Source organism: Gadus macrocephalus, chromosome 12 (genome assembly GCF_031168955.1).
Source record: "Gadus macrocephalus chromosome 12, ASM3116895v1".
NCBI lineage: Eukaryota > Metazoa > Chordata > Actinopteri > Gadiformes > Gadidae > Gadus > Gadus macrocephalus.
Genome location: NC_082393.1, coordinates 1,256,666 through 1,279,104, shown reverse-complemented (window position 1 = coordinate 1,279,104; position 22,439 = coordinate 1,256,666). Strand labels below are relative to the sequence as shown.

At 49.0% G+C, this 22,439-nt stretch overlaps 2 protein-coding genes across 3 annotated transcripts; both read left to right on the top strand.

Moving 5' to 3' along the window:
- The first annotated feature begins 8,733 nt into the window (after positions 1–8,733).
- On the top strand, positions 8,734–13,228 carry LOC132469318 (claudin-18-like). Of its 2 annotated transcripts, none has more exons than XM_060067281.1 (5): positions 8,734–9,134; positions 10,934–11,098; positions 11,676–11,823; positions 11,922–12,032; positions 12,523–13,228. In XM_060067281.1, exons 1-5 carry the CDS (start codon positions 8,915–8,917, stop codon positions 12,662–12,664), a joined length of 786 nt encoding a protein of 261 aa, XP_059923264.1. In that variant the 5' UTR covers positions 8,734–8,914; the 3' UTR covers positions 12,665–13,228. The 2 variants fall into 2 exon arrangements, with proteins under 2 accessions (XP_059923264.1, XP_059923265.1); XM_060067282.1 differs by lacking the exon at positions 8,734–9,134 and adding an exon at positions 9,427–9,956.
- An 840-nt stretch (positions 13,229–14,068) lies between these two features.
- On the top strand, positions 14,069–21,122 carry hs2st1b (heparan sulfate 2-O-sulfotransferase 1b). Its single transcript, XM_060067279.1, has 8 exons — positions 14,069–14,792; positions 15,460–15,698; positions 15,995–16,080; positions 16,325–16,463; positions 17,461–17,558; positions 18,244–18,401; positions 19,712–20,286; positions 20,321–21,122. Exons 1-7 carry the CDS (start codon positions 14,666–14,668, stop codon positions 19,936–19,938), a joined length of 1,074 nt encoding a protein of 357 aa, XP_059923262.1. The 5' UTR covers positions 14,069–14,665; the 3' UTR covers positions 19,939–20,286; positions 20,321–21,122.
- The last annotated feature ends 1,317 nt before the right edge of the window (positions 21,123–22,439 follow it).

Sequence of the window (22,439 nt, the reverse complement as noted above, 5' to 3'; positions counted from 1 at the left end):
TCTCTCTCTCTCTCTCGCTCCTCAATGTTCTCTTGGTGCTATAATCTTTTAACTGCGTCTAGGAATTCCCTTCCCTCTCCATCGCTCTGAAGGGAAGAGAGAGAGAGAGAGAGAGAGAGAGAGAGAGAGAGAGAGAGAGAGAGAGAGAGAGAGAGAGAGAGAGAGAGAGAGAGAGAGAGAGAGAGAGAGAGAGAGAGAGAGAGAGAGAGAGAGAGAGAGGCTTCAGAAAGAAGGTGCCGGAAGCAATTATAAAATCACCTGAGGTTCTTTTGCTCCCGGCCAATCAGACACCTCGGAATCGAACGTATAATACGTACATGAAAGAGATTAGTGTGTCAGTGTGGGCTTATGTTGAGGTAGTAATTAAGAAGTTTAGTTTTCAATAGTCATAAAACCAAATTAAAAATGGGGTCAGTGAAGGAGCTTTTTCTGCATTCTGCTGGCCGCTCTGTGAAGTCTTAAGGTCAGTCGATCTGAACAGCTTTTAAGACGGGTATTATGTCTCTTCAAAGTACCCTCCGCACTTCGGAGATCAACAGCAGATCGCTCGTGTCGGGGACATTACCCAGCCTGCCTTTAGACAAGGTTGAGTGGCTAAGCGAGAAGGGAACTCTCTCTCTGTACCGAACTACTCTTTTATTAGTTCACTCTTTTCTGACACAAAAAAACCCTGAAGATTCAACCCGCTGCTCAAAGGTGTGAATATGCACGGCTGTATGCACGCCAGTTTCTCGATTGCTGAACAAAATCATATATTCTCCCAAAAACGCGAACCGAACAGAAATGAATTAAAGCCGCAGAAGAAAAGCTATGAAATCAATACGTCTTTCTTTGAAGTGGTCAAGGGAGCGTGCCGCCGTCAGGGAACAGGTGATCATCTTTATTGCTTCTCCTTTGTGCAGCGATTGTACTTCAGTACACTTTGCACAGCAGTATTTCTACAACTGTAATCCAGTGGAACTTGAAAAAGGGATTATGCTGAGGGTACAATAGGTACCTGGGCCGAGGCCCGGAGAGCTTCCACCCAGGGTGAGGGGCACACCGGCTGTATTGTCGGTTTGGGATGTGTGCATTAGCACAGCGAAAGGAAACGTTCTCCCAGCGAATGTTACGTAGGAGCAGTCAGTTCTGTTTGAAAGGAAGTGTGGAATCTGCTAATTCTCACCGCCGCCTTCCCCCCATTGTAGACGTGTAGAAACACTTCCGGATGAAGGTTCCTCCCAGAATCAACAATCAGCTTGTTGTTCGTCTAAATTGTTCGAATGACTGATCAGCAATTTTAAGCTAAATGCTAATCCACCAAGCTCACAGTACGGTCATGAAAACAACGACTGTGCTCATCGTTTCTTTTGTTAATCAGAAAGTAGTCTTGAAGATAAGTTCAATGAGTCACATTCTGACGGACTGTATTGGGTTATTGAATATGTGCATTTCCAAAAGGCGTCCCACAAGGCTCCATTCTGGGGATCCTACTTTAATTCGGTCCTTTAAAAGCGTTTCCTTCGGATAATGTTGAGTGTGTCTCTATAACAATGTCCCCTTGTCATGTCACCCCAATGCATTACAGACCGCATAGTTCTCCGCGAAGAGACGCCATCGCACGCATCGCATGCAGAACACTCGGCCTGAGAGACGTCTTCTTACTGTCCATTGTGACGGCATTAACCGCCGGCTAGCATGAAAGTAATTGGAAAAGTGGTGTGAGCCAAAGCTTCCAATTAACGCACCACCAAAGTCTCCGTTCTGTTAATCGGAAATAATAGTTTCATGTTTTCTGGGAGCGCTCGGTCACCCGCGTTCAGCGCTCACCTCCTGACACGGGCTTTCCAACCCCGTTCGAAATCCCGGCTCCACAATAATCTCCCCTTCACTCATTCCCTCTCTTTCCTCCTCTCCGATGACAACTCCAGTGTCTCCACATCGCTCGCAGTCACACGGCGCGACCCAGCCGGCGAGAGGTGTAATTGAGTCCTGACGACTGCGCGACAGGATTCTTAATTATTACTGGAGGGCTGGACGACCGGCTGACCGGCCGGCGCTCGGCGCCTCGTACCGCCCGGCTTGCTGCGTTGCAGGAGGATATTCAAAGTGGAGTCTTGTTCACCGCGTCCTGCTGTCGGACCGCCGCACGGGGATAATTGCATATCGAATGTTTAATGCGCTGTTGATTCTCCACCGGCTCAGCGCAGGTTTGAACAGCGGGTGCAGAGGCAGCGCCCCTTACCCACAACGTAACACAAGAGGGTTCAAACCCGGGTTTGTGCATTGTTCCTCTGGGATGTGTTGTAGTGCGTACATGTTGCCCTGGGTGTCCTGGAACACTGAAACAAGGGAGGATGAAGGAGGCGGTGGGAGACTACATGGTCTGCTCTTTGTGTGCTCCTCTGCCTCCTCGCCGATAAGACACCCGGCTGTCGCCTCCTCTGCCCCGCTCTGCTCCTCTCCGCCCTCCAGGAGATCATAATTCTCTGGTCCTCCGCCTCGCAGCGCTCCTGTGGGCCTGCTCAGAGTGATAGAGGAGGGGTAAGAGGGCCAGCAGAGCTTTGTGCTGCCGTCTCCATCTTCTGTGAGGGAGGATACGGCAGAGGCTGGGAGACAATTGGAAAAAATGGCCCTAATGTGCTTAAAGAATCTTGTGTCTTTAATCAAAGCACACACACACACACACGCCGCACAAAGGCAGACAGAGGGAAAGGCAATTCTTCGCCTCTCTTGTGCGTGAAAGCCACTGTTCACATCCTTCTGAGCTCTTTCTTCTCCGGGAAGAGGAAGAGGAGGAGGAGGAAGAGGAGGGGGTGTTTTTATGGTTTATGGTTTATGGTTTGTTTTCCTCGGTGTTGTCGTTTCCCAGCGAAGTGTTGCATCACGAAGAGGAGGAACGTCGGCGCTGTTTGTTTCACAGCCCGTCGACGGAGTGTCACTCCGCCGTGCGTTCGCGTCCCCGCCGTGACGCCCTTTTGTCCGCCCGTCTCACGGGGTACGTCAAGGCGGGCGAAGCCGGGCCTCTCGCTCCACGACAGCTCTATTACCTGCCGTTCTGCCGCCAAGGAAACCTTAAACGAGGAACCCTAAACGAGCGTGAAACGGACGTCCCGCCGCAGGGTGTTCCGGGCTCCTCCAGCGGGGTTGGTGACCCGGGCGGTGGCGTTAAATAAGAGCTCGGTGCTCAGGAGATCAGCTGGCCGACGCTCCTCGCCGCTTCACCGTTGATCGGCGAGGAGGTGAATGAGAGCAGGAGGAGGAGGAGGAGGGCAGAGAGAGGAGCAGGAGGAAGAGGTGAATACCTGGCAGGCGTAACGGCGCGACCGGCCCTCTTGCCCTCAGTCTAACATTCAGCCAGCGTGTCTTTGTTACCCAGCACCCCTCTGCACCCCTTCGTCCTACCCCCCCACCCCTACCCCTCCCTGGCAATTATCAGCAGCTCCACCCCCCTGCCCTCCGGAACCCCACCCCCATCCTCCGTCCCACGCCGGAGAATAGCTACATTTATAATTTTTTTCTTCTGCTTCCATAGATTAATTTCCTAGGAAGCCCTGTCACTACGAATAGGGGGAGAGGGGGAGGAGGGGGAGGAGGGGGAGAGGGAGAGGGGGGAGGAAGGGGAGAGGGGGACGGAGGAGGAGGAGGAGAGGGGAGGAGGAGGAGGAGGAGGAGTGGAGGGGAGGAGGGGGAGGAGCGGAGGGAGGGGGGGGAGAAGGAGTGGGGGGGAGGGGGAGAGGAGGGGGAGAGGGGGAGGAGTGTAGGGAGGGGGGGGAGAAGGAGTGGAGAGGAGGGAGAGAGGAGGGGGAGAGGAGAGGGGAGGTGTATCGTCCACAAGGCTTCTCGCTTTCCCCCTTCTCTCCCCCCCCTCCTCCCCTTTCTCTGGGCTGACAGATCATTTTCCATGCTGGTATCAGGGGGTCTGGCCCATAATTGGCATGCAGATTGCAGCTGATGGCGTCTCGGCGGCGCAGAAAGGAAGTGGCTAGTTAGAATAATGAGGCGCTGCTCTGATGGATGGCCGGCCCGCCAGGTCACACTAAATGTTTCACACACGTGCACACTCGCTCACACACACACATTACATCCTTACACACACACAAGCACACGCTTCCCCCGATCCATTTATTTTATTATTTTATTTATTCCACGAAGCTCTCGTTTCATTATTTATTATTTCTCGCTGGATCGGTCGTCCCGGCCAATGAGGGGCTCTGATACATCCGGGCCAATGAGAGAGTCGGATCCATCCGTCTTGATCCGTCTGGTTGGTGGAGATTGGAGGTGTGGGCGGAACCTCCAGAATGTCACAACTCATTAGCAGCCTAAGGCCCCTAAGAGGCCCCTAGTCTTTTAATTACAGTACAGCCGTTAATTACTGTCTCTCCGTCGAATGATAGCGAGCTAGCACTGTGGAGTGACGGATAGTTAGCTAGTAAGCACAGCTGACAGCTAGCTGGCTAGCACAGTTGAATGCTATTTAGATAGCACAGTTGAGTGATAGCTAGCTAGCACAGTCAAAGTTTGGAACGACAATATTGATAATACCTGATGGATCCCAAATCAATCAGGGCTTAGAAACATACAAACACAGAAGAGTCAAGATTATGAAATTAATTAAACTAAACACCTCAGGTAGGAGACAATGATGGTTTGGATAACTTGAATATAAATGATAAAGACAGTTTTTCACGTTGATCAACTGTAATATTGAGTTTTCGAACGCCTTCACAATATTACCATCGTTGGACATACCACACCAATACCTAGACTGCCAAACATTCGTCCTTTATCAAAAGCTTCCTGTGTTTTCACCACTCTCCACCAGACACTGCCCCACTGTTGTGATGCTGGTCCCAGTCTGCTCTGTGTTGTGGAGCTGAGGTCCTGGCAGCAGTTGTGAGCTGGGGGTCGGCTCAGCAGAGACGCTGGACTTATCTCCACGGGTAGGGGGCTGAGCACTGCACCACACTGTGTTGTACTTTATTGTACTGTGTTGTACTGTGTTGTACTGTATTGTATTGAACTATATTGTACTGTACTGTATTGTGTTGTATTGTACTGTTTTGTACTGTATTTTACTCTATTGTACTGTACTGTGTTGTATTGTGTTGTACTGTACTGTATTGTATTGTAAAGCAAGGTATTGTGTTGTAGTGTACTGTGTTGTGTTGTAGTCTATGGTTGTGTCTATGTACTGTATTGTCAATGTTATATGTTATAACATATGACACACACACACGAGTACACACACACGAGTACACACACACGAGTACACACACACACACGAGTACACACACACACGAGTACACCCACACACACACGAGTACACACACACACACACACACACACACACACACACACACACACACACACACACACACACACACACACACACGCAGTCTTTTTAAACTGAAGCTGCCTGTCGTCATGGCTACCACCGCTGTCATCTCACCGGGGAGGAAGCCGAGAAACGGTAAACTTGTCGACAAAGGAAACACAAACACAAGTCTGTAGTTCTGAGTTTCAGCCGCTTCCGTCCGGTTCCTGCGGAGGGGGGGAGACGGATGTCCCGGCGGAGCCCCGAGACCGGAGTCCCTCCCGCCGCAAACACTGGCGAACAAATTCACCGCTTCCCGCTCATTCTTCCAGGCGCGCCGGGGAAAGTGTACACATGCACACGGCAGATCAAAGCCTTAATTGAAAAATAATTATAGGTACTTAATCACAGAAAGCGCCGGGCTAATTGAAGGGGAAACAAGGAGGCTCGCGCAGAAAGAGGATATTGTGAGAGCTTCCTCTTCAGACCCATTGTCTTGCAGATGAAACGGGAAAGGGCTATTAGCAGAGTTAATTGGTTCTCTAATTTAGATCTCGGCCCGCTGAAAGCATAACGGATGCGGCGCTGTCGTGCGCTGATGTGTGCACTCTGTCACGCCGTCCTGCCGGACGCTGATTGGTTAATTGCTGTGGGATTTTTTGATGTTTTTCCCTCATCTGTCACAGGACGCGAGGCGTGCTCAGCCCATTGTGTCCCCGACGCTATGAATAAAGAAATACATTAGAGGGGGAAAGTGTGGAATTAAATGAGTTTCGTCTTTTGGTTATTGTTGTAGAACTCGGTTGTTTACTTAAAGTACTTTAATTCCCTTCTAATCGCCTCACTTGGACGCTGGGGCTTGGACCCAGAAGGCTTACCCCTGGGCTGGCAGTCAGACACTCACTTGCTTTTATACTTCGCTTACAGTTGGTTTTAAATAGATGTCGTTTTTTTATGTGTATTATTAAAAGCTAATTATGCTCCACCTTTTCACAATTTAGTTAATGCAAGGTAATGCTTCAGGAGAAAAGGGCAACCTCCCTTTTAAGGCAAGGTTTCAAAAATAAAATGTTTATCTTCGCCACTAACTTGTCTTTTCCCGCACAGACTCTGCCCTCTAGTGGCGACGAGCTGCTAGTACACGGAGCAAGCATACAGGAAGACATTAAAATGCAGATGGTTTGTTCTGTACTGGGTTCGATCCCCAATGTCAACAGACTACCAATAGGAATCATAGAGTAAGATTCACTAACCCCTACCTGCTCCTTAATGACCTGTCTCTGTACTGTCTAACCCCTACCTGCTCCTTAATGACCCGTCTCTGTACTGTCCAACCCCGACCTGCTCCTTAATGACCTGTCTCTGTACTGTCTAACCCCTACCCGCTCCTTAATGACCTCTCTCTGTACTGTCTAACCCCTACCTGCTCCTTTATGACCTGTCTCTGTACTGTCTAACCCCTACCTGCTCCTGTCTGTACTGTCTAACCCCTACCTGCTCCTTAATGACCTGTCTCTGTACTGTCTAACCCCTACCTGCTCCTTAATGACCTGTCTCTGTACTGTCTAACCCCTACCTGCTCCTTAATGACCCGTCTCTGTACTGTCTAACCCCTACCTGCTCCTTAATGACCTGTCTCTGTCCTGTCACTGTAAGTCCCTATTTAAGGTGTGTCTGATAAATGGCTGAACAGTAGCAGGCCGATCAGTGATCTTGGTCCCAGACCCCCGAGGCAGAGGACTGGGGGTCCTCCACTGGCTGGGAGCGTGGCGGGAGCAGGCCTCTCCCCCCTACCCCAGGTAGGGGAGGGTTTGAGGGTGGGACCTCAGAGCTAGGAGGGATTTAATTGGCTCTCTGATTTGACTGGCAGGTGTTGAACCACTTTTTCGATAACAGTTGATTGTTGATGTAATGTCTTGCTGGAGACCTACTGTCTGCTCTTAGAAAAACACCAATCGCTATCAATGACTCAGTATCACTTCCTCTACTCAAGTTCCTTTTTGATTTGAACTTCCGAAGAGTTAGGTATATATATAACCAATGCCACTTGATTGATACTACTTTGATACTACATTCAGTCTAACTTTTTCAAATACACAGCAATTGACAGAAATATTACACATAAAATTACATTCTTATCATCATCATCATTAGTATTATGTGTTATACTGCCTAAATTATGCCTAAAGGTAAACTGGGGAAATGGGACTCAAACCCAGTGCCTTTGGGCTCGGAGTCAGAACTCCTTGATAGACTATCCCTGCCCTATTAAACCAATGTAAGTGCTCCTCCAGTAAAGGATAAATCATTTAATAACCTTTCAGAAACACTGGAGTCATTTCTATTGCTACATTCATGATATGAAATGATCCCCTGTGATTGATCGATCAGCCTTTGGCCCTGATGAAGGGCGGCCTACGATCAAATGAAGAAACGCGGCCTAGTTTCGATGCAACGTGCGCGAGTATCGGATGCTATCAGCGTTTCAGCTCCACAATCATATCTGTGTTTGCTTTTCGGTTGGCTGTTGGCTGGTGGCGGAACAGCCAGACCACTCAGTCAATACTGTGGACCGCTACTGTTACTGCTGCGTATGACCACACACTGCCCAGCACAGCGAGCTCCTGGTGTACAAATATACTGCATCAAATGTGTTTTATAAACATAGTAGTTCTACTCTGTTGACATTGTGTATACGTACATTGTGAGTACTGTGTATTAATACACACACAGCCCAACACAACTAGGCCCCGGTGTAAGACTACCATACAACATGTGTGCTGTGTGTTATAATAATAATATCAGAACAATAATAATAGTAATAATAATAATTAAATAGGAAGAAGAAAAATAAGTATTGATGAAAGTTGGACAACTCTAAATCTCAAATAGGAGAGAATAACAATATTACCCTCAGGCTAAACAATTGATTATTTGAGTGTCATTAATCTCTACTAATACTTATACAGTCCTGTTCTATTTCCTGTCTATGTACATATTTCTGCCCACTCTTCCATGTTTACCTTCCCCCCAGCCGGCGATACCCATCCTTCAGTCTTGACTTAAGGTATTGTATGTAACAGTACCATTGGAATACAATTCAACATTGCTCACTGTTTTGTGAACAGTTAATGATTTGCACTTTTCATGATAAAACCACAAAAACGATTTTCTTTGGGTCAAACTTGTTTGTGTTCTACAAACTCAGCTTTTAAATAACATTTCATCCTCCAAGGTCTGGCGCTCCTTTCACTGATTAAATGAATAAAAACACGCGTGAACGCCAATTTGAATATGTTTGGATAAAGGGGTTGGGGTAAACTAACATGGAGAGGTTTCTCTTCAGGCTGAAATGTTTTTATTTCAACACGTCACTCAGAAGCTGAAGAGGAAAAGTTGCAAGGAAACCCAGCGAAATATCTGATCCCAGATCGCTCCGCCCAGTGACTGAAGACGTTGGGTAAACACTCAGGGTCACAGAACGTCCTTCCCAATCCCCACTGCACCAGTACCGCGTCCAGACGTTAAAAAACCTGCAGCAACGCAGCAGAGTCGCGCCTCATTTTAAGTGTTTTTATCCGGTTCTAACCCCAACGAGAGTCCAGAGAGTGCAGGATGGCGGCCACTCTGTGCCAGGTGATGGGCTTCATCCTGAGCCTGATCGGCGTGGCGGGGATGATCGTGGCGACCGCAATGGACCCCTGGGCCACCCAGGACCTGATGGACAACCCCGTCACCTCCGTCTACATCTTCTCGGGCCTCTGGAAGGCCTGCGTCCGCCAGAGCTCCGGCTTCACCGAGTGCCGGCCGTACTTCACCATCATGGGGTTGCCAGGTACGCTTCCCTCGTTCTCCGCTCCTTCCCCTCTCCTGCTGCTCTCCCTCTACGCTTCGGTCTGGTAGCAGTACATGTCGTAACGGTGCAGGTTTGGGTAGGGTCGTCTTGGTTAAGGAAGCAGGTCAGGCGGCAGACAACCTTTCTGCTGGGGTCAAACACCCCAATCACAAGAATAGCTCTGACTACATAGATCGCCACGGAATCAGCATGAGGTCGTATGTTCAGAGAGTCAGGCCTCCAGAAGGCCAGGCGCTGGTTGTGATGTTAGAATGTGTGTGTTTGAATGCGGCCTTGAGACGCATTCCACCAAAATGATAAAATAACCAAAACGATTTGTTGTTGTGAACGGTAGCAGAATACAGTTCCCCTTTGATTCTTTTAGGAGTGCCGCACCTCGTTCAAAATCGGTTATGGCCCCGCCCTTAATTACCAAACGCTCACAATGACGTTTCCGCGCCGTTTACCGAAACCGAGACAAAGAGAGCGGAGGTAAACATGATAAGCGCCGCTCCTTCCGCAGAGTACATATTGATAACGATGTGGGGACTCCGGCCATTTCACTGCTCCCTGGCACCCACTCCACCTCTCTGTGATCTAAGATGGCCGCCTCAATGATCCAGTTGATCGGGTTCATGTTGTCGGCCCTCGGCCTGTTCCTGATCTCGGCCGCGACCGTCATGGACATGTGGAGTCTGCAGGACCGCTCCGGGACCGTCATCACAAACTTCTTCACCTACTCGGGCCTCTGGGCCTCGTGCGTGGGAACGTCGTACGGCACCACTCAGTGCCGCCCCTACTTCACCATACTGGGACTGCCTGGTAGGTCTGACCATCAGGGGACCATCCTACCGGGAAGGCCTGGTCAGGTCTGATCCATCAGGGGACCATCCTACCGGGAAGGCCTGGTCAGGTCTGATCCGTCAGGGGACCATCCTACCGGGAAGGCCTGGTCAGGTCTGATCCGTCTTGGGGACAGTCCTACTATAGCCTACTGGGACGGCCTGGTAGGTTTGACCGTCAGGGGGGACAGGTCTACTATAGTCCCAGTAGGTCTACTATAGCCTACTGGGACGGCCTGGTAGGTTTGACCGTCAGGGGGGACAGTCCTACTATAGCCTACTGGGACGGCCTGGTAGGTTTGATCCAAAGGGACAGTGTTGTAAGGTCTGATCCGTAGGGAGGGTCTGGCCAGGACTCCTGAAGACAGCGTTCCTCCTCAAGGATCTATTGGAACTAGAACATTTTAAGAAAGTGTTATTGGAGATCTGTTGGATCTGCTTCATATTCTTTCTTTTGGAAACCTTTTCAAGGGCAGGAAGGTGCCGTAGGGTGGGATTCTGGGTGTGACTCCCAGCCCAAAGGCACTGGGTTCAAACCGTGATGTCTTCGCTCTACCAGCAGGCATCCATGAGATGTATCACCCCTACATGCTCCTTGATGACCTGGCTCTGGATCCACTGTCATACTGAGAGTAAAGTCGTTGAAGCAGAGGCTTTCAGATGAGGGGAACCCTCACACTGAGGGTTGGACCAAAATAGAAAATACATCGTTCAACCGTTCAACCATTCAATCGTTTCCTCTCTTTTACATTTATTTCTTCATTGAGGTATCAGCACTAGGTTAAATAAAACAGAGAAGTCGAATTGCATTTAATTCGGCTTTTGTTTTTGAAAAAACATCTATTTCCGTCACCCTTTAACATATTTAAAGTATTCTACCCCAAGCCGACATTTTTGTTTTAACCGTTGACCTCTGACTATAAACGTTAACCCATATGCGTTGACCTTTGACCCCAGCGCTGCTGCAGGCTGTGCGAGCGTTGATGATCGTGGGCATTATCCTGGGCGCCATCGGCTGCCTGGTCGCCATCTTCGCCCTGAAGTGTCTGAAGATGGGCAACATGGAGGACAACATCAAGGCCACCATGACGCTGGCTGCCGGGATCCTCAACCTGCTGGCCGGTACCTCCTGGCGGCTCTGCCGCCATTTTGTTTGAATAGCCCCCTGAGCCCTTCGGGCTCGGGGGGCTATTCCCCACTATTCACGGAGCCTGAGGTGAATGATTGTTTTAGTATATGCTACACGTGAACACTCCAAACATATTCAAGATAACAGTTTTTGCCGGGATTCATTTGTTTTTATTGGCGTTTTATTTGTTTTTATTACCGTGACGAGACGACCGTCACGCAATATCCCGAGTTTGAGATCTCAATCACGGGATATTGCCCAATATCCCGAGATAGCGAACCGATCAATTTGCGCATTTCAGGAGGTTCACGCGTAGCAGATGCTAATAATAGTTATAGTGCTACAAACCATTTGTAGGTTTTTATTGCGCATGCAAATATAAAGAATGTATCGCACACAAGAAGACAAATGATGTGGATTTGAGTTTGAGATCAACATGATAAAAGTTAATCAGTTTGAACTAGAAATGACGATAGAATCGATTCAAACGAAGAGCCTCATGGTATTGATTAACACACTCTTGTTCATCAATTAACGCATTCTTAATTGTTGTTGATCTTTGCCGTGCAGGTGTGTGTGGGATCGCGGGCGTGTCGGCCTTCGCTAACCTCATCGTGCAGAGCTTCCGGTTCAACAACTACGCCGAGGGGGGCTTCAGCCTCGGAGGAGGGGGGGGCATGGGGGGGGTGAGCGGGCTGGGCGGCGGCCTCCGGCCACAGTAAGCTCCGTTTCACTTTCTGTATCCGCTCGCACCTGAAGCCGCGACGGCTGTTATGTTCTTTCATTCGTCATTGATTTGTTGATGTGTCCTTTCAGGTACACGTTTGGCCCCGCCCTCTTTGTGGGCTGGATAGGGTCGGCCATCTTGGTTATTGGCGGCGTCCTGATGTGTCTGGCCTGCCGTGGAATGGTCTCCGAGGACAAACGGTAATTATTAGTCAATAAAAATCAAGGGATTGACTTACTTGTACTCAAATCGTCTTCGTTCCTTTGTTTCCAATGATTCATCGTCATGGTGGGAAAAATGACGTAGGCCTACACTTTGTACTTTCAAACGATATATAATAATTCATAATAATATAGTTTATACGTTATAAGCCATCCACAAGCAGTTAGTAAAAGCTGGATTAAAAATGAAATACGCATTAGGCCTACTTATATCGTAGATGTCAGACTTTGAAGACTAAGTTCAACATTTGAATCATAAATCATCAGAATCATTCAACATGTTTGATAAATATATATAATGTTAAGCCCTCTTAGATTGTACCTGGGATTAAGGGCTATACAAATACAATTGAATTGAATTAATTGAATGGATTTGATTTATAAGGAACTAAAGGTATTATAAAGTGTTACCAAAAGGGTATAAACTCTGTCCACCCGTAACATCGAGTCTCTCCGTTGTCCGCCGCAGGTACGACGGGACCGCCTACAAAGCAGCGTCTACCCAGCGGACCGGGTACCGCCCTGAGGTGAGGAACCAACCCATCTACAACGCCTCCTACAAGACCCACAGCGTGGAGGGCAAGCAGAACCAGAGGTTCGACTACGTCTAGCGGGCAGAGCCCCGACAGAGCGCAGAAAGGAGCCCCCTCACCCTCCACCAGCGGGATTCGAGTTGCGATCGGGACCCAACATGGGTCACAACCCAATTGGAGTTGGGTCAGCCTTCCAACGCACAGAACCCTCAGAAAACTCTCAGCACCGATTAGTTTAAAATGAGCGAATCACCAATGCTTGTGTGCTCAGAGTTTTCTCGTGGTTTTGGTCCCACTGAATTGGTGTTTCGGTTTAATAACCCCCGCTGCAAACTCCTAACCCAAACTCCATGCTCTCTGCGGTCTGTCAAGGTCCACAATGATCTGCTTGTGAAAGACCAAACATCCATCCTCACCGTATCCCTGGCAACCAATGAATGCCCTCTATCTTGTGCTTTTGTCGCGGAAATCTTGGTTGTTGTGGCCACATTATTAACAAAACAAATCGTTTTGGTGAAGTGATGTTTCGGGGGCCGTTTTAAAAGTGTGATGAGGGGTACTTAATGTTTTTGTTTTAAATATTCCTCCATCTACATAAAAGTGTATTCCCCATTTTCTGATATATAAAACCTTTCTTTTATATCCTATGAATCTATGTTGATATAAATTAGGCCTACTTTATTCTCTGTGTTTTGACTGAATGTTTTCCTTTGTTCGACTTAATCGTTGAAACTCGTTGGTCGTGTTTGACGGACTGTATACCTTTTCTCAAAAGTTATTTTCTAGTTTCAACTTGACTTTAAACTGTAGCTAACCGTGTAATTACTGTTGGATTAGCAGTTTATAATGGAGTTGTTGGTTGGTTGTGTTTCTGATGTGTGTGTTACAATAAATATAAATAATAAATATGGAAACAATAAATATAGTGACAATATGTCACTATCTTTAAGGCCTATCCAAGGAGAATGAGAATAACACACACTTTCTGTCTCTCACACACACACACACACACACACACACACACACACACACACACACACACACACACACACACACACACACACACACACACAAAGGATTATGTTTGCTCGGCAGTCAAGCTATGTGTTTGTATCAGAGTATTTTAAGCTGCACGCTAAATGGTGCATTTTATCCTTTATTTAATTTCAATTTGGAATTTGAGAGGGTGAATTTTCAGCGTAAAAGCCAATTGAGCGCTTATATTTTGAACATGACCTAGAAATGTAGAAGATTTTATTTCTGTGAATATTGGAAACTCATCCACCCGGGACGCATTGAAGGTCTCTTGGATCTTGTCCTCGATTAACCGTTTGATTCTCTTGCCCAAACTTCTGGCGCCATCTGGTTGCCGAACGCCTGTAGTGTCGAATGTGTGACGTTGCATTTCTCCAACAATGCATTGCGAATCGGAAAAAGAAACACATGTTTAAAAGTAAAAAACCAACCAGACTACAAAAAGGCGTGACTATCAATCTTAGGAGCAGTTTAGAACCGTGATGAACCGTGATGGTTGGCCACAAGTTGTCCCAAAGCGAATACTTCCCCGCATCCCAAACGGACCCAAATCAGTGGTGCGTTCAAGTCATGTGGGACTGAAGACAGCAATGGTACCGTTTCCCTTTCTTTACAACTTGAAAATGTCAATGCATGATGAAGCCGCTTAACGGAAGCACTTATCCGACCCTTCAGGAAGACAACAATTCCTAGTCGCCATTACCAGTTTACAAGTGGCAACGTAAACAGCGCTTACAAGCCGGAAGTATCATCACCGTGAGTTCCTCGAACGCAGCATTAAAGCCTCACGTCGCGGACTGGACGCGCACGAATACCAGCTGAGGTCGGGTCGAGTACTTCGCTAACTCATCTACTGCTGTATGTTTGGTCAGAAGTAAACACGAGACACTCGGTAGCTTATTAGCTTATTAGTTAAAGTTCCGTCCAAGACGAGTTTTTCCGTGTTGTGGTCCCGGTCCCGTGATCAGACCAGTGAGTCCAGGCTCCTGCTAGGCACTCCGGACCCTGGCCTCCCAGCGGGACCAGGGCATGGTGTGAGGACTGATGATGGGGCTCCTCCGGACCATGATGCCGCATAAGGTCCAGCTCCTGGCCGTCCTGGCGTTCGGACTGGCGCTGCTCTTCATGGAGAACCAGATCCAGAGAATAGAGGAGTCCAGAGAGGTCCTGGGTGAGGGGAACTCAACACATTCATCTGGCGATCAAAGCACAGACACACAGACGCTCACACACTTTATATAGAGAGACACACACACACACACACACACACACACACACACACACACACACACACACACACACTCTTTATCTAAACACATGCACACACTTTAAATAGAAACATGCACACACTTTATATAGGCACGCACACACACTTTATATAGACACATGCACACAATTTATGTACACACACACACACACACACACACACACACACACACACACACACACACACACACACACACACAGTCTCGATAACTTGCTTAACTGCAGTAAAGCAAGCAGTATTTAACTTGTATATTATGTACACATATCCAGGGACACTCTTTCATCTTTGTTGGTATAACCCAATGCATCCATAAAAGAGATTATCATTCATTTGCATTGTGCTCAATGACATGCATTTGCTGGCTGCAGCACGTTTTGGTGTTGAACAGCTTTTTAAGATGTTTAAAGTGAGTCAAGCCTCCCATAAATCCAGAATAAAGTAGGATATGGTCATACCAAACACATAAACATGGTTTGGGTAGTTTACAATGCCTCCCCCTCCTGGCCTCTTTGAGAACTGCACTCTGACTCCTATGAAGCCCCGCCTTCATAACAGAACCGTGTTGTTCCAGAGCGAACCATGGCCCGGCACGAGGGGGCGGAGTCGGAGCCGCGGAAGGGCGGGGCCGGGGGTCAGGTGACCCCGTCTCTGAGCGAGGCGGACGACGTGGTGGTCATCTACAACCGCGTGCCCAAGACAGGAAGCACTTCCTTCACCAACATCGCCTACGACCTCTGTGGGAGGAACGGCTTCCACGTGCTGCACATCAACACCTCCAAGAACAACCCCGTGCTGTCCCTGCAGGACCAGGTGAGCCTCTGGTGTCCCTCTGGATCCACTTCTGGTATCACATTATATCTATTATTATTAATCTGTCTTATATCAGTCATATTTGATCTACGCTATTTTCCAGAGCCACTTACAGGGGCTTTACTTACATCACGTTAAAGAGCAGGATGAGGTTAGTTCATTAGTGTCATGTTTGTTGTTGCTGACTTCATGAGCTGAACGGACTCCCTGAAGGAAGAGGTTCATACTTCCTCGGCTGTTGTCGATGTCTCCTGAGATCTCCTGTGCTGCGTCTGACGTGTTTCCATTGTCGTCAGGTGCGTTTCGTACACAACGTCACCTCGTGGAGCGAGATGAAACCGGCCTTCTACCACGGCCACGTCGTCTACCTGGACTTCTCCAAGTGAGTCTCCTCATTCTCTACCTCCTCCTCCTCCTCGTCCTCCCCCTCCCCCTCCTAGCTAACTGTGTTGTACGGGGAACGGGTTAACCTAGTGATAGTTAGTGCTTGGCACCTGGTCCTATGAACATCCTCACTGTACCCACAGAGATATGTTGTTGCTTCTCTTTCCTCTGACAAATGTCCTTATTGTAAATGGCTGTGGATCAAAGCGTGCGTGTGAGCCGGGCTGTGTTCTGTGCTCCAGGTACGGCGCCGAGGGTCAGCCCACGTACGTCAACGTGGTGCGTGACCCCGTGGAGCGGCTGGTCTCCTACTACTACTTCCTGCGCTTCGGAGACGACTACCGGCCCGGACTGCGGCGCCGGAAGCAGGGCGACAAAAAGGTCCTCGCTCGGAGATCGGCCTGAGTCGTGACTTTAGGGACCCCCCAGAGGGAGGGCTGCTTTAGGGACCCCCCAGAGGGGGGGCTGCTTTAGGGGACCCCCCAGAGGGGGGGCTGCTTTAGGGACCCCCCCGGGGGGGGCTGCTTTAGGGACCCCCCAGAGGGGGGGCTGCTTTAGGGACCCCCCCGGGGGGGGCTGCTTTAGGGACCCCCCAGAGGGGGGGCTGCTTTAGGGACCCCCCAGAGGGGGAAGCTGCTTTAGGGACCCCCCAGAGAGGGGGCTCCTCTGTTACAGCAGCAGTGGGGGCCACGGGATATAGAGCAACGCAATAAAAACACAGGAGTGCTGAGGGAAACAGGACTAGATGAAGGAGTAAATGCTAAAGTAAGGACAAACCGAACAAACAGTCAAAATGATGAAGTGCCAGTAGTTCACATTTATATAATCACAGTATATTAGAGTGTGCAAACTTCTTGTAAAGTCTGTGATGATGGTCCTTTCACAATATAAAACCACTCCAGTGACATGATTGATAACTATCTCTAACTATCTATGTAGCATAATATACATTTATTTTGATGGTGTACTAAAGTGAGGTTCACTTGTGCGTTGTGCGTTCCAGACGTTTGATGAGTGTGCGTTGTGCGTTCCAGACGTTTGATGAGTGTGCGTTAATGTGTGCGTTGTGCGTTCCAGACGTTTGATGAGTGCGTGTTAATGTGTGCGTTGTGCGTTCCAGACGTTTGATGAGTGTGTGTTAATGTGTGCGTTGTGCGTTCCAGACGTTTGATGAGTGTGCGTTAATGTGTGCGTTGTGCGTTCCAGACGTTTGATGAGTGCGTGTTAATGTGTGCGTTGTGCGTTCCAGACGTTTGATGAGTGCGTGTTAATGTGTGCGTTGTGCGTTCCAGACGTTTGATGAGTGCGTGTTAATGTGTGCGTTGTGCGTTCCAGACGTTTGATGAGTGCGTGTTAATGTGTGCGTTGTGCGTTCCAGACGTTTGATGAGTGCGTGGCCAGCGGGGGGCCGGACTGCGCTGCCGAGAAGCTCTGGCTCCAGATTCCCTTCTTCTGCGGACATCATTCAGAGTGCTGGTGAGATACCCTTACCTTAAACCTTACCTTAACCTTACCTTAACTCTCTCCATTACTCTCAACTCAACGCTTAACTTAACTCTCAGCTTAACCTTACCGTAACTGGACGTTGCACCTTAACCCACCCCTTAACCTTAACCCTGACCTGTCGGTGTGGTGGTCCTTACCCCTCACCTTAACCCCGGCCCTGTCGGTGTGGTGGTCCTTACCCCTCACCTTAACCCCGGCCCTGCCGGTGTGGTGGTCCTTACCCCTCACCTTAACCCCGGCCCTGCCGGTGTGGTGGTCCTTACCCCTCACCTTAACCCCGGCCCTGTCGGTGTGGTGGTCCTTACCCCTCACCTTAACCCCGGCCCTGTCGGTGTGGTGGTCCTTACCCCTCACCTTAACCCCTGCCCTGTCGGTGTGGTGGTCCTTACCCCTCACCTTAACCCCTGCCCTGTCGGTGTGGTGGTCCTTACCCCTCACCTTAACCCCGGCCCTGTCGGTGTGGTGGTCCTTACCCCTCACCTTAACCCCGGCCCTGTCGGTGTGGTGGTCCTTACCCCTCACCTTAACCCCGGCCCTGTCGGTGTGGTGGTCCTTAACCCTGCCCTGTCGGTGTGGTGGACCTTAACCCTCCCCTTAACCTTGACCTGGTGTCTGTGGTGGTCCTTACCCCGGCCCTGTCGGTGTGGTCCCCCAGGACAGTGGGCAGCCGCTGGGCCCTGGAGACGGCCAAGGCCAACCTGGTGAGGCAGTACCTGCTGGTGGGGCTGACGGAGGAGCTGGAGGACTTCGTGATGATCCTGGAGGCCGTGCTGCCGCGCTTCTTCAGGGGAGCCACACAGCTCTACAGGACGGGTACACGCACACACAGTAAACACTAGACACACACGCGCACACGCAGGTACACACACACACACACACACACACACACACAATAAACACTAGACACACGCATGCACGCACAGGTACACACACACGCACACACAGTTGTTAGATTGCATATAACATGTTTGCATCTTTGGCAAGGTCTTAACTTCTTTTCTTAGGCGTAACTGTCTGTCTGTCCCGTCCTCAACACGTATTGGCTTCAGCGGCTGTGCGCACAGCCTAAGCTCACTTCAGTTGTTCAGTTCAACAGTAGTGTCACACTATGAGCTCAGCTCAACCTGACACTCCAGAGGGGAGAATGACGACTGTCTTTAAACTGGCAGATAAAGTTGCTGCATTTAAAGCCAAGCTTGATTTTGTGGGGACGACGAGTGGACAGGGGAGTATTCGATATGTTCCAAACATTAGTGGGGATTTTGGGAGAGACTGAGGTAGGCCCCATTCTCTCGCAGCTGGTTCGCGATCACCTTGTTGCGCTTTCAAATGAATTCGAACATTACTTCCCATCCTCCAAAGATCCACGGCGAACGAATGAGTCGATCCGCAACCCATTTGTCATTGTCCCGAATCACTTGTCAGTGCAGGAGGAAGATCAAATGACCGAAATAGCTAATGATGGTGGTCTTAAAAGTGTGTTTGAGCAAACCTCTCTGGCGGGTTTTTGGATCAAAACCAAAGCAGAGTATCCCGAGATATCCGTAAAAGCGCTGAAAACGTTGCTTCCATTTCCCACCACGTACCTATGCAAGGCCGGGTTTTTGGCAATGACTGCAACTAAAACAAAATTGCGCAATCGATTGGACATTTCAAACACGCTAAGGGTGTCACTGTCTTCCATCACCCCCAGATGGAACCTTCTTGTTGCAGGGAAACAAGCACAGGGCTCCCACTGATTAAAATGAATTGTAGCCTATTCTGTGGCCTCACAAACGCGCGTTAAGTTCCCTTACTGACATTTTGTGTTGTGCATGTTTACACTTGATAGATGTTACTTCAAGTTTAGTTCAATATATTTATGTTCATAGTTGTTAATTTTTCACTTGTTCAAGTTCACGTTCTTTTTTAAGAGTTTGTTGCCTTCACTGTTCATAAATAACTGGAACTAGTTATTTTAATTGAATGCATGCACAACACTACACGAATTGGCAACCTCTGCGCAACATAACCCAACCCCCACCCCGCGGTCCGTGACATTTTTTGGAGAATCAAACCGGTCCTTGGTGCTGAAACGGTTGGGGACCCCTGGTCTAACGGCCCGTCTGCTCCGCGGTCCTCAGGTAAGAAGTCCCACCTGCGTAAGACCAGCGAGAAGAAGCCCCTGGCCCCAGAGACGCTCTCCCGGCTGCGGCAGTCGGAGGTCTGGAAGATGGAGAACGAGTTCTACCTGTTCGCTCAGGACCACTTCCACTTCATCCGCGACCACGCCGTGCGGGAGAAGGACGGCGTGGTCTCCGTCCTGCCCCAGAGCTTCTTCTACGAGAAGATCTACCCCAAGGTCAGCTAGCCCAGCCGGGTGGGGCTGGGGCCCGGGGCCGGGGGCCGAGGCCCGGGGCCAGGGGCCGGGCTTGGGCACGGACCCTGTCAGGTTAATGCTAACCGTTCGTGCCCAAGCCCGGCCCGGCCCCTAGGACACGGCTCTGGTCCAGTGAACGATCCCACCGGGGAGAGACATGGCTCTGGTCTGAGCGGTCCCAACAGTGGCCTTCACATGGATCTACGGGTCACAAAGAGGAGGAGCGCCCAGGAGGCTTCATGCTCTGGTCTGCGGAAGAGGAGAGAACATCTGCGTGAGGAGCCGGGAGGAGACGAGGTGGGAGTGAAGGGTTAGAGGGAGGCGTACCACTCGGCTGGGGTCGGCTCTGAAACTCCACTTCAGGGAAGATGAGCTCTGGAATTTGAGCTTTGGCGTCATTGGTCAGAGATCGGTCTCCATGTTGCCGAAGGAGTTGTTCTCCTCACAAGCTGCTCTTGTGTTAGAAAGCAGCCGAGCTGAACTCGTCTTTGAAGCTCACTGAGAGCTCAGTGTTCAGCTGAACTCTTGAAGCTGGCTCACTGAGAGCTCGGTGTTCAGCTGAACTCTTGAAGCTGGCTCACTGAGAGCTCGGTGTTCAGCTGAACTCTTGAAGCTGGCTCACTGAGAGCTCAGTGTTCAGCTGAACTCTTGAAGCTGGCTCGCTGAGCGCTCAGAGTTCTGGCTGGGTTATCTTCTGGCCGCTCCTCCTCCAAACAGGTTCAGGGTTTTCTTAATGCTGGAGCTGCCGTCTTGTTTTTCTATGCCGTCTTTACACTTTGAGCTTAACCCCTGATGTTCACGCGCCAATAATTAGAATAATGGGAGGAGTATCAAGGGATTGTACGTGAGCAGCGTTAGCATGCAGTGTTGAATATATATATATATATATATATTCCTGGGACCAATTTAGAGCGATGAAGTGAAGTTTTGACCCCTTCATCCCCCGCTCTGTGGGCAGTAGATAACCACCTCACCGTTCCTGTCACAGTGTTGGTTTAGTTTGGTTTTATGTTTGTGTTTCCGCGCCGATTGAGACATATCATTGACACGAGTTGCTGGAGTTTTTAACCTTTGACCTTTGAAATGTGCACTTGACTGTTCATTTGCTGCACTATTCTGTAACACAGCTAATAAACTAATGTTGCATTTGGGAATGCAGCTCTTTGACGAATGAATCGAGATTATTATATTATACAACATTCCATCTTCTTGGAACTTCCCGTTTGGAATCCACTAAACATAAATATCACGTTACATTTATGGGTTATTGTAACTGGAGAATTTGAATATGCAGGATATAATTGAGTAAACTTCAGGGTCTAAAAGTCCCTTAGCACCCTGAGGAGATTTGTAAGGGTTTTCGATGCAGCTTATTTTAATAATTAAATGTGCTTGTTTAGATTAAACATATATACAGAGGCATAAACAAATATGTATTTATACATAAATGCATAAAGATACAGAAATAAAGATATGAATATATATATAAATATAACTAAAGACATGTGTCATGCATACATCTGCATTTATATATGTTTATATAAAGATATAAAACATACGTATGTTTACACATATATACGCATGCTTCCATCTTTGTTAGTAACTAGGTCACACAGCACTACTGCAGTTGTGATCAACTTGGATCGTCCACCAGCCCCACGTGGTCCACTGAATGAGGACCACGCCCACTACTGAGTGAGTGCACCCCGTTACCCCCCAATCCCGTTACCCCCCAATCCCGTTTCCCCCCAATCCCGTTCCCTTCTGTAGGTGGGGACTGAGAGGGGTGCGTGCGTGCGTGCGTGTGTGTGTGTGTGTGTGTGTGTCAGTAGGGGGGCGTGGGCCCACCCCCCTCCCGCTCTGATCCGCTGTGGACACAAGGAGAACCGACCCATCTGAGGAACTAGAACGTAATTAGCGGTTTGGAGCTGCAGGCGTATTGCAGCCCTGCTTCATTAGCACGATGAATACAGTGCGATAATGACTTATTCTCAATTAAAAACGCCCGCGCACACTATTGATTGTGGCTGATTAGCTTGAAGGTTAATTAGCAGCAGCAGATTTCACGAGGGTACCCTGATTTACCGCACACTTTAGGAACCCGTGTTTGTTTGCTCTCCTAATCCAACGGTGCAGATGTTGGTTGGAAACGCTTCGGCTTCTCCGCTATTTTTTTTTTACCACAAACAAAACTAATTCAATTTGTGAATTATATATATTGTTACTTCACGAAGTATAGTAAATGCTTGTTTTTTGTATATTCCCATGGTGATATGTTGGTTTGATTGTGGTAGTCAGCGTTATAGGCCTACTAGACAGTTTGTCTGATGTGATGCGCTGAACCCGAGCGGCCACCAGGGGGCGCCGTGGCGCCTCTGGACGAGGCCGCAGCGACTCACTGTTACTGTTACGCACCTGGACCGAGCCAAACGGAACAAACTAGGAGCGCATTACCATTACGCACAGACATTACCCCATTAGATATAGTTGGC